General features: G+C 46.7%; 1 protein-coding gene across 7 annotated transcripts in view; it reads right to left on the bottom strand.

The window, feature by feature from the left end:
* The window catches only part of KDM4B (lysine demethylase 4B), a 129,338-nt gene that overhangs the window by 32,989 nt on the left and 83,048 nt on the right, over positions 1–13,301 (bottom strand). For all 7 annotated transcript variants that reach the window (XM_019550544.1, XM_019550545.1, XM_019550539.1 and 4 more), the window contains 2 exons: positions 9,001–9,039; positions 3,525–3,697 (listed from right to left, as the gene is read on the bottom strand). In XM_019550544.1, coding sequence (XP_019406089.1) covers positions 3,525–3,697; positions 9,001–9,039 — 212 coding nt within the window. The remainder of the gene's footprint in view (positions 1–3,524; positions 3,698–9,000; positions 9,040–13,301) is intronic.

The following is a 13,301-nucleotide window of genomic DNA, read 5'->3' as shown; positions in this document are numbered from 1 at the left end:
GCTCGCTACCCAAACAGCAAAGCAAACGCCATTCACTGGCTTTATTGACTTCTAAATGGGCTAATTTGACAGCAGCTGGTAGCCAAGACTAGTTTAAAAGTTTAAGTGCTTCGATGATGAAAGATCTACTTTACAGGTATATCTGTAAAACGTGATAGACATACAAAGCCGGGCTCCAGGGAAATGGTGAGGACAGATCCGAAGGAGAAGTCTGGCCATCATGATTGCCTACACATGGAGAGAAGTGCCTTACTCTTTATTAAATAAGCTTACCCTGTATGGCAGGTTAGCAGGACCACAGGCAGCTATTTACTGATGATCTGAACAGCATGACAAATACCTATAGAAAATAGTTTAGAAATGCAGAGATGGTTTTGGCTTTATATACAGAGACTGTTTGGGGTGGGGGCAGTTTGAAACTATACATCAATTTTCACGGAGGCTGCAGGTGGCCGGTACCTCTGGAAAAACCACTTATGTTGAAGCTGAGTAACTTTAAACATCCAGCTTTAAAACCACTGCTCACAGAGAGCAGAGATTCCATCTGTTACTAAGGAAAAGCTACAGGCTCAAGTGTCAGCACTCGCAGAGAAGATATGGGACAGAAATTAACAGCAGCAATTAAGCAAACTTCAGCTGAATAATTTGTATTGTCGATGGTTTAGAAAGTAAGGGATTGTAAAACAGACCTCTCAATCTAGCAGCAGAGTGATCATGGATGCAGAAGAGAAATCAAAGCTGGCAGAAATCTAGTAGGTCCAACTCCAGAGCACCCCCAGCCCCTAAAATGGCACAACTCTCTGGAGTGGGTTTCTAGCAGTTGGTGCAATCCAGCTTATGTATTTCAAGCACTAGGGCTTTTCCCCATTCACAGGAAAAGCTACGCTACAATCTAAGAGACATGCGAATAATTCTACTGTCACAACACTTTTCTTAATATTCATTGTATACTTTCACTGTCTGAAAGTCATCCCATTACCCCCATAGTATGATGCTGGCCCTAGGTGAATGAGCCCTCAGATCTCCTTTCTTGGCACCATATCCCAAAGCAAGATGGTTCACGGGCATGAATTCAAGTGCAACCACAACCAGGTCTGTAGTGGCTGCATTTAAAGTGGTACAAGATACAACACACACACACACACACACACACACACACACAGGCATTACAAGGAGCACCCATTGCTACATGGGCTGCATTCACGCTGTTCAATGCTTTCAGAGAGGAGCAGAGCTGGAAGGTTCTCCCTGGAAATTGCTAGTCCCAAGGCAACCTGCTATGAAATTCTCACCGCATTAATATTGGCATGCTATATTATGAACATAAAGCTTAGTCAGAAAAGGCAAAAAAGAAAATGCTGTAAAGCATGTGGTGAGAAGCCCTTAAAGCTTCAATCATTAATATTCAGCAAGTCCAAGTCAACAACATGAAACAGTTAATTCTTGAAAGCTGCCAGTGATTTCGGAAGGATCCCACTCTTCCTTCTCCCAGCACCTTTTGGTTCTTGTCTGGGATAAGTGGAAAACCCCTTTTAAGGAAAGGCGAAACCCAAGGTAAAACGAAAGGGGAGGGGGAAGGAGGAGGGAAGATAACGTGTAACTTGGAGATAAGCTGCCAGGTGCTATCTGCAGACTTGCAAACTAAAAAGTGGTTAGTAGAAAGCCGTAAATAGGTTGAGGAAAAGAATGCAGATTCTGCCCTCGGCCTGCAAGGAGACTACCAAAACCACTTCTGCTTAGCTTTTCCATACTGCCCGGAGAAAACAGCCCATTCCTGATGGGCCTTATCAGCAGTGGGGCTCGCAGAACTACACCGAACACCATATAGCCGCTCGTCGCACTTTCTGCAATGGTGCTGAAAATGGGTTTGTGCCTTCTCTGCTACCAGTTAAGCAGTTTTCCACATCAGGACTAAGTGTGTGATTTAAAATCTGTTCACCTAGAACAAAGCTATTCTTTTCTCCCTTCTTCCATTCTAAGGATCTCAGATCTGTCCCTGCCACTTATCTCTTGCCTCCCAGGAGATATCAGCATTTTCAGACCATTTATTACAGCAGTAACTGTTAAACTCATACACGAGCTGAGAGTGTACAGTTTAATGCACTGCTGGCACTTTCAAGATGGAGTGATAGCAAGTAACTGTTCTCCTGTGCTGTTCCTTCTCCATATGCCAATAATCTACATATCCTCATCTCCCTTGAAGGCAGAAGGCACATTGTCTGGTTGATAAATCGCTGGACTGAGTCAGGAAACTGGGTTATGTTCCAAAGACATACGGTATGACATTATGTGCCATGACCTTTAAACTTTGCCTGCCCCGGTTTCCCCCTGACATAATTTGGGAACAAAGGGGGTATAATAGGATATGAATATTAGTTAACCAATGGTTTGGAATGCCTCAAAGGGAAGGTATCTATGTGCAGGTTATTCTCTGCACTGCATATAGTGCAAAAAAAGGGCATAGGAAGCAAGAATTACAACCTTCAATACAGTGCTAAGAGGCAGAGCATCCTAGTGACATCACAGAGCCTCTCTACTGGGAAGAGCCACAGATCTCTGCATGGTGACAAAGGCCTGGTTCTTCAGCAGCACGTACCAAAATATTGTGTGTCATACCTGGAGAGAAACTACAAGATACCCGTCACAAACCAGGACATGCCCTGATCTACGACAAGCCTTCTTTATACTTCACTCTTCGCATGGTGCCTTTCATCTAACACTCAAAGCGCTTTGCAAACTCTACTCAGACTCATCCTAGAAGGTTAATAAGTACCATGGCCAGGCCAAATACGTGCGAACCAGCGGAGAGGTATTGTGTGATCTGCTGAAGGTCAGACCATAATTCAATACCGGATTTAAGACACAGTCCCACGTTAACTCCCAATCCATACGCCACTTAGAAACTTCCTCTCTTTAAGTGAAGTGCAGGACCTGTGCTAGAATTGTGCGCACACAATCAATTATACACACACAGTGGGGCTGCCACAGACTTGTGCTAATTCAAGCACTCAAAGCCAAATTTGAAGTCTCTCCTCCAGCAGAATGACTTCAGTCAAATTTCTACTCCTATTTGTACAGCAAGTGAAAACTTCACATACGCACAAGATAGCTTTATGCAGAGAAGGAGGGAGAGGAGAGAGATCTATTGCCCATGGGAATATATAAGGCATACCGCTCCCAGAGAAGGGCACAGCAAACATATTTATTCATTCCTTTATGAAATATTTAAAAATATATTCCTCCCGTAATGTATATTTTTATAAAACTGTAATAGCTCTGGCAAAACTTCCAAGCCCTGCACAGAAAGCTATTTGGCCTGAATTGTTAAAGAGAGGGGAAAAATCAATCGTGGCTGTACACGATGGCGATTTCAGTAAGTAAAGGTTTAATATTGGGAAAGAGTCCACCGATCTTTCCACGGGAATAAACAACACTTGACAGATTATTTACAAATAAGTTCTGGAGGCGCCGCTTGCCCCATTTCTCTGTTTAAATGATCTGTCATCAGCAAGCAAGGTCCTCACCTTCTCCCCCTTCCGTCGCTTTACTTTTTTCCTCTTCATCTAGGTCTGGCCCTCTTTTCAGCTCCTCTTTTACTTTCACCTCATCCAAGGCAGTCTCGATAGCCATGACTTCTCCGAGGGACTTCTGATCTTCTGTTTTATGCCTTCTGGGTTGGCTTCTTTTCCTGTGAGACCTGGAAGGGCAGATTAAGGATCTCCACTAAGGAACAGCCCTGAGTTTTTAAAACAAATCACACGTCCTAAAAGAACTCAACAGTGAAATGAAGGACCAACCTGGGAGAAAGAACAAAAGTTACCTAGCAATGTCCTACACCATCGCAGAGGCAGAATAGACATCGCGGAGGAGATGGGCAAGGCAGATGCAGACCGTCTAAGATTCATTCCCAACATTCAGGAAAGAAGTTTAGTTCTCTCTGAGGTCTGCACAAAGATTTGCACCAATGCTAACACAAACTGCCTATGCTGTGCAAACCTTTGACAGAAGCAGCCAAAAACATGTTACCCTCTCCTCCTCCCCTTTCTAAGTGCCTTAGCCTCTCTAGAGAAATCTGATACTCTGCCAAGGAGCGTGTTCCAGCTCTCGGGCATCATCAAGTGCTGCCAAATTTTTGGCTTAGGCCATTCACTAGTCAATGCAGGTAGCCTATGCCTTTCTGAGCAGATAATGTCACCGTAAGGTAATTCAGTAAGTCAAAGAGTGACCCAAAGACTAATAAGAAGGGCAGATGTTAGTGTCACATTGACACTCGAGATGTAGCAAAACACCACCCTTACTGACAGCGATTTTGAACAACACTGATCAAATCCAAAGCAAGAAAACTACAGAGAGCAGCACCCAGGATGATGGCAAGGGAGATCCACTGAAGCGAGGGAGCCCTTCCAAGTTAGGAGCCACTTGTACATTTTATCTAGTTTTAAGAATGCCATGGTCAAGTAAATATCTGAACTCCAGGTCCAGCGTAAATGAAACCCTTTATCAGCAGAGATGGATTCAGAAAACTGCAACTTTCATCCTCATTTTTAGCATGCAGCGACTTCCATATGGTCTCCACATTCTGTGCCATGACATCTGCCATACCATAATGAGGGAATGCCGTGCCATCCTCTACCACTTATCTGCCTCAGAGTCCTAGGGAGCTGGAATCCAGCTTCACACCCTCCACACCCATCTAGAAACTCAGCCCCTAATTAGATCTGGAGTAGAATGAAGTTAACAGACCCCTTAATGAAGCAACAAACTGAATAAGGGGGGGGGGGGAATCCAACAACCTGCAAAATAATGAATGATTAATAGAGAAGAAAAATTAAACCACAAGCATGGTAATTTATAATTGCTAGACTCTAACCATATGGTTGCCCTCTAAGTATAGATGTTTACTTCACACCTGCAAGACATTCATTAGCAGGTACACGCAGCTGAACTGAGAAGCATCAGCTTTTCTCCCCACCAAGGTCCTCAAGATGCACCACGTTTTCAGAGGCAAGGCGAGCAAACACAACTTTTCTTTAAACTTTCTGGAGTCGGTAAAGGAACTAGAGTAAGATGCAGTGTTGGAGGCTATTTTTAATAAAGAAAATACTTTACTCCAGTTATCCACAAGCAGGGCACAAAGGTTTAAACTTGTAAGAGGTGCCTCTATCACTTTGAAGCTGAAGGGATCGCAGCAGGCAGGAGAGGGAGCACTCCACAGGTGAAGCTGCATTTCTAGAGCTACAAGTACATGGATCCATGGTAGCAGAAAGAGGAGATGATGCTCCCTTGCTCGGGCATGACTGCAATATGAGAAATGGGCTGCCTTCCTGTGAAGTGAATTCAAGGCTTTTGGCCAAAGCCATGGGCAGAGTTGATCTATACTGCCTTACTAAGTTAAGGCAAGCTTCCTATGGGTCCAAATGTCTTGCAGAAGCAGACATGTAGCCAATGAAATGCTTTAAAAATTAAGGATTCGGTAAATGAAAACCCCCAAAAGGCACCACCACTTCTTTTTTTAGAACAAACTGCAAAGTGACCTAACAGAAGTACTTAAAATCACAAAGAGTTTTGGACAAACACATACCGAACAAGATAAACCTCAGCCTGGTGTGGGAAGTCAGAGTGCTCAGGCAGAATTATTTAATTCCAAGAGCTGTAAACATATGGAGAATGTGGCTAACTGAGGCCATCGAACCAAGGAACGTATATGTGTTCAACAGCTTGAAACCTGCTTCAGGGCAATTCTGGAATAATCTAGGAAGCAATGAGCACAGCAGACTCCAGCGGACGAGCAGACAGGCCTTTTACAATAGTCAAGATTAACAAAGGGACCTCGCTGCTGAGCAATAAGCTTCTAAAGGGACAAAAAAAACCGCACAGTGTGGTCACATGGGGTTTTACACCTTCATATGCTACCAGGACACGAAGTAACCGACTCTCTCGGAAAGCAAACGTCATCCCTAATCTTCAGCACAGGAAACAGAGGGTAAATAACCTGCTGAAGTTCGGCAAGGTGGGCACAGGCCAGAATTGAACCCCTGCCCTCCAGGAGATCCAACTGCCTTTCCTGAAGCTTGCAGGGGAAGAAAGACTGAAATTATTTCAGGAAGAACAGCTCTGAAATAAAGCAGTATTTTAGGATCTTCCTATACAAGGAGGAGGCAGTGTTAGTGCCTTCAGCTCTAACATAACAGACCTACATGTTACGGCATGTAGGAAAATGGGGTGCGTAAATGAGGCAAAGCTACGGCAAGGTACTGACAACTATGTGGAGCTCCACTAATGAAGAGCTATACCAGGTCGGCAATCTTTTTGGCTGGAGTGCCAAACACACCCCAACCTCAATGCATGCCTTGACTTGGTGAGCCAGAGGCAGACAGTGGGGGAGCGGTGTGGGACCCAATCCTCATTCCTGGTGGTGGGTGCATGCATACCTGCAGGTGGATGGCAGGGGAGGGGCTGGGCTTGCACTGGCCTGGCCCCTTCTGCACTGTGCACAGAGGCACACGTGCACCCACGACCCCTACAGAGCCAGCGCTGGGGCTCTGGAGACTGGTGCAGCTGTGTGGAGCCTGCCTGCTGCAGCTGCCCAGAGCTCGGGCCAAGTGTGGCAGGTAACTGGGAGGCTGCAAACAGCTGCACCGGGGTCCGTGCCTCGGGATGCATGGCCAGGAAGGTGTGTGGGGCAGCGCCGTCTCAGTCCCTTTCCCGCTGTCCACCCGGAGGCGCACATGCAGCCACTGTCACTGAGCCCAGTCAGGTTTCCAGACCCCAGTGTGGTTGTTTGCAGCCTCCCGGCTGCCTGCCACAGCCAGCCCAGGCTCTGGGCAGCTGCTGCCTGCCACGAAGCCCCGGCAGCGTGCAGCAGGGTTTGCAGCCTCCCAGCTGCCTGCTGCGAGCAGCCCGGGCTCTGTGGCCAGCAGTAGCTGCCCAGAGCCCTGGCCGGCTGTCGTGTGCCGAGCAAAATGGCCTTGCATGTTATGCTCTGGCACATATGCTGGGGGTTGTCAGCCCGTAAGCTATAAGCTCGTATCAACACGTGCAACCTCTTTCTTCCCAAGGTGCTGTAATACCCAGATTTAAGATATCAGGCATGTTTACCAGGTCTGCAGTTTTAAAGCACTCCTCAAGTGCCCTACTGAAGTTGGCCTCAGGTATGCAAAGTCAGCCTAACTCCTCATTCCAGTTTTAAGAATGTTATAGGCCTACTGGGCTTATTGAAAATTAACACCACCAACAGTCTGTTAAAATTTCAACTGAAATAAAGCCACCTGTGGGAAAGGTCCATCACCTAGATGAGAGGGGAACAAAATCAGCCTGTGCATTTGGAGCAAGTGTTGCAAAGGAAAAGCAGAAGAGAGGGGCAGAAAAACAGCACAGGCTTACCTTCTATGTGGGCAAATTGAAACTTCTATTGCAATTCAATTTTGTCTTTATAAAGATTTTTCTTCTTAAACCAAGCATGACAAAGGGAGAAATGGCTCTCTTTCCAGAACCTGTTTGCTTCATCTATTGGCAGCCCATTTATAAAACCTTCTAATCCAATTAAACTTTTTGGAATGCAGCAGCTGTTTATTGGCAACCCGCTCTGTTGACCAATTAGCTTTAGCCACAATCAATTAACCATTATGCAAATACCACATCTCGGCAGCATCTTCACTAGCTGAGGTTTATTCAGCACATCAGCTGCACATATAGGAACAAGAATTAGTATGAGAGACATTTGGCTCCCAGAAAGCCTTTCACCTGACACAGACAGAAATTAATACCGGTAAGAAATCAAGTGAAGGTTAAACAAAGGCAGCCTCACAAATCCCATGCCTGGATATCCTCCATGCCACTAGGAGAAGACATGAGTCAAATGCAGAATCCCAGACATAGGTTAGCAAGGATAAGAATGGTGTTGTTAAAACAAAAGTGATGTGAATAAGCCAGAAAAATGTCTTCATATTTAATATAGCTATTTACCCACAAGTAAAAGGGAGTAGGAGAAGAGTTACAGCTAAGAGTGGAAAACAACAATTAGTATGCAGGGATAAATGACATAAGGTCACTGGGATAAAGAGAGAAGAAGACACTCACAGGATTCGGGAAATTGGCCCTGTGCTGTAACTAGAGGACAAAAATCAGAAAGCCAAGCAGGAAAATTGTCTACCCATAAAACAGACTTAATTTTGATCAGATTATTCCTATTATTATGCTATTGAAATAGCAGGCAGAGCAGGCAAAACTGAAGAACGGTAATCAAGCTCCTAGGAGTGTAGGATTGCTTTCTTGCACAGGTTGTTGAAAGATCTTCACAGTTGTAGGCCATTTTGAAGTGAATCCTGAATATAAATCCAGTGTAGCAAATAAAGTTGACACTGACAACCACCTAAAATCCAAACCACAATGAGTCCAGCTAAGTCCAGACACGTCAGCATTAAATGACCGGACAGGGATATTCAAAATTATGAAGGGATTTGACAGAGAGAAATGAGAAGCTGTTCCCATACTAGGGAAAAGGATTTAAAAAACAGGGGACATTCAACATCAGGAAATTAGGAATGTGCCTGGAATTCAGGTCACCCTATCTCTCCTTCAGAGAAGCGAACACAAAGAGAATGTGATCTAATTGAGGCTAGAATCTGATTATATGGGTATTTATACTATGCTCATCACCAGGGTGCCTGAGAACGGTGTGCAAGAAACAGCTAGATACTTTCTATTATGAGAAGAGATTAGGTGGGAATGTGAAGAGCAAGCATGTAGGGTTCAACCACCCCTCAAAGAGGTCAGACCAATTCCATCTCTCTAGGATTTATGTTGCAGTATCCAAGCTTCTGCCTGCTATCAGAGCCGCTGGGGGTAGATGCTGGACAGTCCAGCAGTCTATTACTGAAGAGAACAGCAGTCCAGCCTCCCTCTGTAACTACTGCAGTGCGAGTCCTTTTTTCTGTAGGAAAAATCTGGAAAGGGAAAAAAAAAAAATTCAGGCAAAACAAGGGAGGGGAAGTTACATACCGGTAATTGTGCTTGCTGTCCTCTTCTTCCTCTCCTATCCTACAAAACAAGATTTTAATATAGCAAACATTAGAACACCCTGTGTCCAGTTGAAAAGACTGTAGAGCACACAAGATTTATACACACAGGTTCTTCTTTCAAATCATTGTAATACAAAAGAAAGCAATGATACTTATAAATGAAGATGACAGAAGGGAGAACTACAAACCACAATTGCTGCCATGTACTTTTCACTCGCAGCAGATGCATCTACATGTGCAATTAATACACGAGCAAGAGACTGCACAGTTATGTATTATTTACACAGGCAAGTACTAAATGACTGCACAGTAACTACAGAACTGTTGCCGCGTGGTTTTCCCCCCCGATTACACTCCACAGTAAGAACAAACTACTGTGCAGAAGCTCATCACTACCGCACAGTAGCATCACATCACAGTTAGTGCCCGGCTACTGTGCACTAGCAAAGAGTTACTGTGCAGTAGCTCACTGCAACTGCGCTGTAACATCTTCTGTAGATGCACCAAGTGTGATGAAATAAAACTCCAGTGCAGTTTGGATGCCCTAAATAGAGACTTTAAATGGCAAAGAGCTGCTTTATAAGCAAAGGCAGATTTACCTAGTAGGTAGTAGTATAAGGCAAGGGCCTGTACAGTCACAAGCAAATTCAATCTAGATCTCAAGACCAGGGTTCCTGGATTTTATAAAATGAACATTCTAGACTGGGGTGGGCAAAATATGGTCTGCGGGCCAAATCTAACCCACCAGCTCATTGCAACTGGCCCACAGGCAGGCACCTGCCAATTAACTCTACCTGGCTCCACTCCTGCACTCTGCATGGGGCTAGGTCCCACCCATGCCCGCTGGGAGCAGCACGTGCTGTGCTCCCAGCCTCCCCTGCCAGAGGGCACCAGCCCTGGCCAGCAGGCACAGCTTCCAGGCAGGGCTGCTGCTGCCGCTGTCCAGGGAACTGCTGGGCTGTCCTGGCCTTCAGCAACTCCTCCTTCTGTCCCTGCTGCAGCGCTCAGGGCAGCAGGTAGGGAGGGGAAGCTGCAGCGCTGAGGGGAGCGGGGCTCTGCCTGGAGCTCACTCTGGTCCCACTCATGCATGGCTGGGTGGGGGACTGTGTGAATAGGGTGCGGGGGGCACAAAGGAGCTCCACTGCTCACAAAGTCTCACCGGGCAGGCATGGGACAGGCAGGTGGGGCAGGAGCAGCAGTAGGAGCCAGTGTGAGCTCGGTGCAGCCCTGCTGGGCAGGTGCAAGACAGAGACTAAAGGTGCCAAGCCAAGGGTGTGTGTCATCCCCCCACCCTGCCAGGGCTTCTCTTGCTGCCTGCTGGGAGCAGCTGCTTTCCCTGTGCTGCAAGCCAGGCAGGCAGTGCTGATCCCCTTCCTGCTCCCCACTGCCTGTGGAGGGGCTGGGCTCAGCCATGGCACAATGAACAGGTGGGGGGGCACACAGGGAAGGGAAAAGCAGGGGGGAGCAGCCCCCATATGCACACGCCCAACCCACCCAAACCCTAATCACACCCCACACATGCACCTATATCCCATCATACTCCACCATACCTACACACACATCCACTGTCCCACACCCCACCTACAACCCCCACATTCACCCACCCCCATCATATCCACACATTCCCCAAACCTCAACCACATACACCCCAACCCCACCATACCCACACATCCCACCCTGCCACTACTCACACATACATCCAACACTGTCCCACACATCCCAGCCCCCACCATAGCCACAGACACACACCCAACAGTCCCACACACCCACACCCACACCAACACCCAGCCACATACCACATACTCACCCCATACCCCACCACATACACTCCCTACCCCATCACACACAATACACAAGCAACGCCCCCAAGGAGGGGCAAGAGGAGAGACTTCCAGTGGCAAAGGTCAGGGGGGTGAGACTTCTGGTCACAAGATGGCAACCAGGGGGCGGGGCACCTATCAAGGGCCGGGGCTACCCTTGCAGCCCTTGACAACTCACCAAAACTCCTTAAGTGGCCCTCCAGCCAAAATAATCGCCCACCCCTGTTCTAGGCCTATCTCATTTACAACAGAAGTTTTTCCCAAAATAAATATGAAAAATATATAGTGCAGTAAAGGAAGCCAAGTGCTGTTATTGTGGCTTCTGAAGAGGAACAAGGGGTAGCTTGGGATTGTGGGGTAAGCACATTCACTGGATGTTTCTGCTAAAATCAGCCATATGCTATCTGAAAATGAAATGTAAACGGCTGTCTTCAGGTCTCAGAATTAATGCCCAATTGAGATGAGTGGGGGTAACTTGGCCCTTAGAGAACCATTGTTTTAGCTATTTATAGACTCGTGCAGACTCCAGCATATTGGGTTTATATTCAGTTCAGGTTTTCAGGATATTTTCATAACCACAAAAATGAGAAACTTTACAGTACAATAATGTACCAAGAGGTGGAGCCCACAGCTGCCAAATTTTGGCCTTGCATTTATCAAACTGGCACATATATTGTCTCTGCTCAGGTGGCAGCACCAACTCTAGAGGTTCAGACAGACAGGAGAGATTTATTCACCTGATTACAAGACATGCTGACCAAGTCTTTAATCCAAGCAAGGATTGTTTTAGAAGCCTTTAAACCCCGATTTCCAGCAGCACAACCCAGATAACAAGGCCCAGGCTACACAGAAATGTTCCAGGCCTCTTCACAGTACATCACGAAGCCCTACAAGTAGAAGCTGCCCAGTTAGGAAGGCAAGTCTACATGACCACTGTAAAACCTTCAGGGATAAAAAAGCCAGATTTACAAGGGTATTTTTGGAGCCCAAAGATGCAGACAGGCACTTAGTGGGATTTACAAAAGCCACCTGAGCAGGCGTGACATCCAGCACTTATTTGGTGGGGGGAAGGAGGAGAGAAATCAAAGCTAGAGAGAAAAACATGTCTCTCATAGCCACTCAAAGTGCCGACTTTCATTCAACTCAGTGATATTCCTCCGCTTGTCTTTCCCTACCACCCAGGTATGCTGGACAGCCAGGGGAAGAGGTATTTGGTAACACTGCATGGAGTCTCTGGGAATAAACAGCCTCCATACTGGTGTTCACTTAGTGCAGTGGTTTTCAATCTTTGTTCATTTGTAGACCCCTAAAAAATTTTGAATGGGAGGTGCAGACCACTTTGGAAATTTCAAATGGCCATGAGAACCCCTTTGAATGGCAAATGTGGGTATTCACATTCTTTTGATTGATCCTAGTCTTCTTTCACAGACCCCTTAGACATAGTCTGTGGACCCCCAGGGGGGTTGAAAAACCACTGACCTAGAGGAATGCTATACAGAGCAGTGATATGAACACAACCTCTAAGGGCAGCTTTGCACCTCCATGTTTATGGTTATGAGCTGACCATAACAGACTCACTTATCAAGGACTCAGCAATGGAGGAGGGTCCCGGTGTGCCGGGGATGTATAAATACCATGTGCGCAGCCCAGCTGGGCCAAAAACATGGATCTTAAAAGGTCCTGGCTCACCCATCAATCAACTGATTGTCAGCCTTAGCTCCACTGCACATTTTTTTTTTTTTTTTTTTTTTTTTTTAGAAACCCCTGGCACACAGAGACTTTCCGATTGGAGAGACATTCCCTGATCCCAGGGTCCCCATATACCAGGGATCTCTGAAAACCATGCGTGTAACGCTGGCCAAGGTGAAGAGAATCAGAGGCTCCCAGCAGGGTTTAAGTCCCCAAGGGAGGAAGCTTGTGGGCTTTCCTCCACTACAAGGAGCATCTGATCCTCCCATACCCTGGCAGCCCAACCAGAGATGCCAGGCACAGGGTTTTGACAATCAGCTGATTTTCGGCCCCTGCCAGCCAGGGCCAACAATCAGCTGACTGTCAGCTTACCCCACTGGGACCCTACTCTTTAAACCCACTTTGAAAGGTGACATGTGGACATGCCAATCTTCATTATGGGACACATTGCAGCACAACTGGAGCGACAACAACAGTGCCATCATCTTATAGCCCCAGAAGAACCAGCCAAAAGGAGGGGCGAGGAGCAAAAAGCATGAGAAGTGATGGGACAGCTGCCGAGAGCTCTCCGCAGTGCTGCAATACAAGCACCTACACCAGGGGTAGGCAACGTTTTTTGGCTGGAGTGCTGAAAAACCCCACAATGCCTACCCTGGAAGATGCCGGAGTGTCAGCATGCCAGAAAAACAAAATGAGGGCAGGGGGTACATGGCAGGATGCCCTGCTTGTGCCCCTTGCCCCCCACCCAAAGCCCCTTAGCCCAGCCCTGTTG

Source organism: Crocodylus porosus, unplaced genomic scaffold (genome assembly GCF_001723895.1).
Source record: "Crocodylus porosus isolate Cpor-Errol unplaced genomic scaffold, CroPor_comp1, whole genome shotgun sequence".
NCBI lineage: Eukaryota > Metazoa > Chordata > Crocodylia > Crocodylidae > Crocodylus > Crocodylus porosus.
The sequence above is the reverse complement of the archived record's forward strand: the minus strand, read 5'-3'. Positions and strand labels throughout refer to the sequence as shown.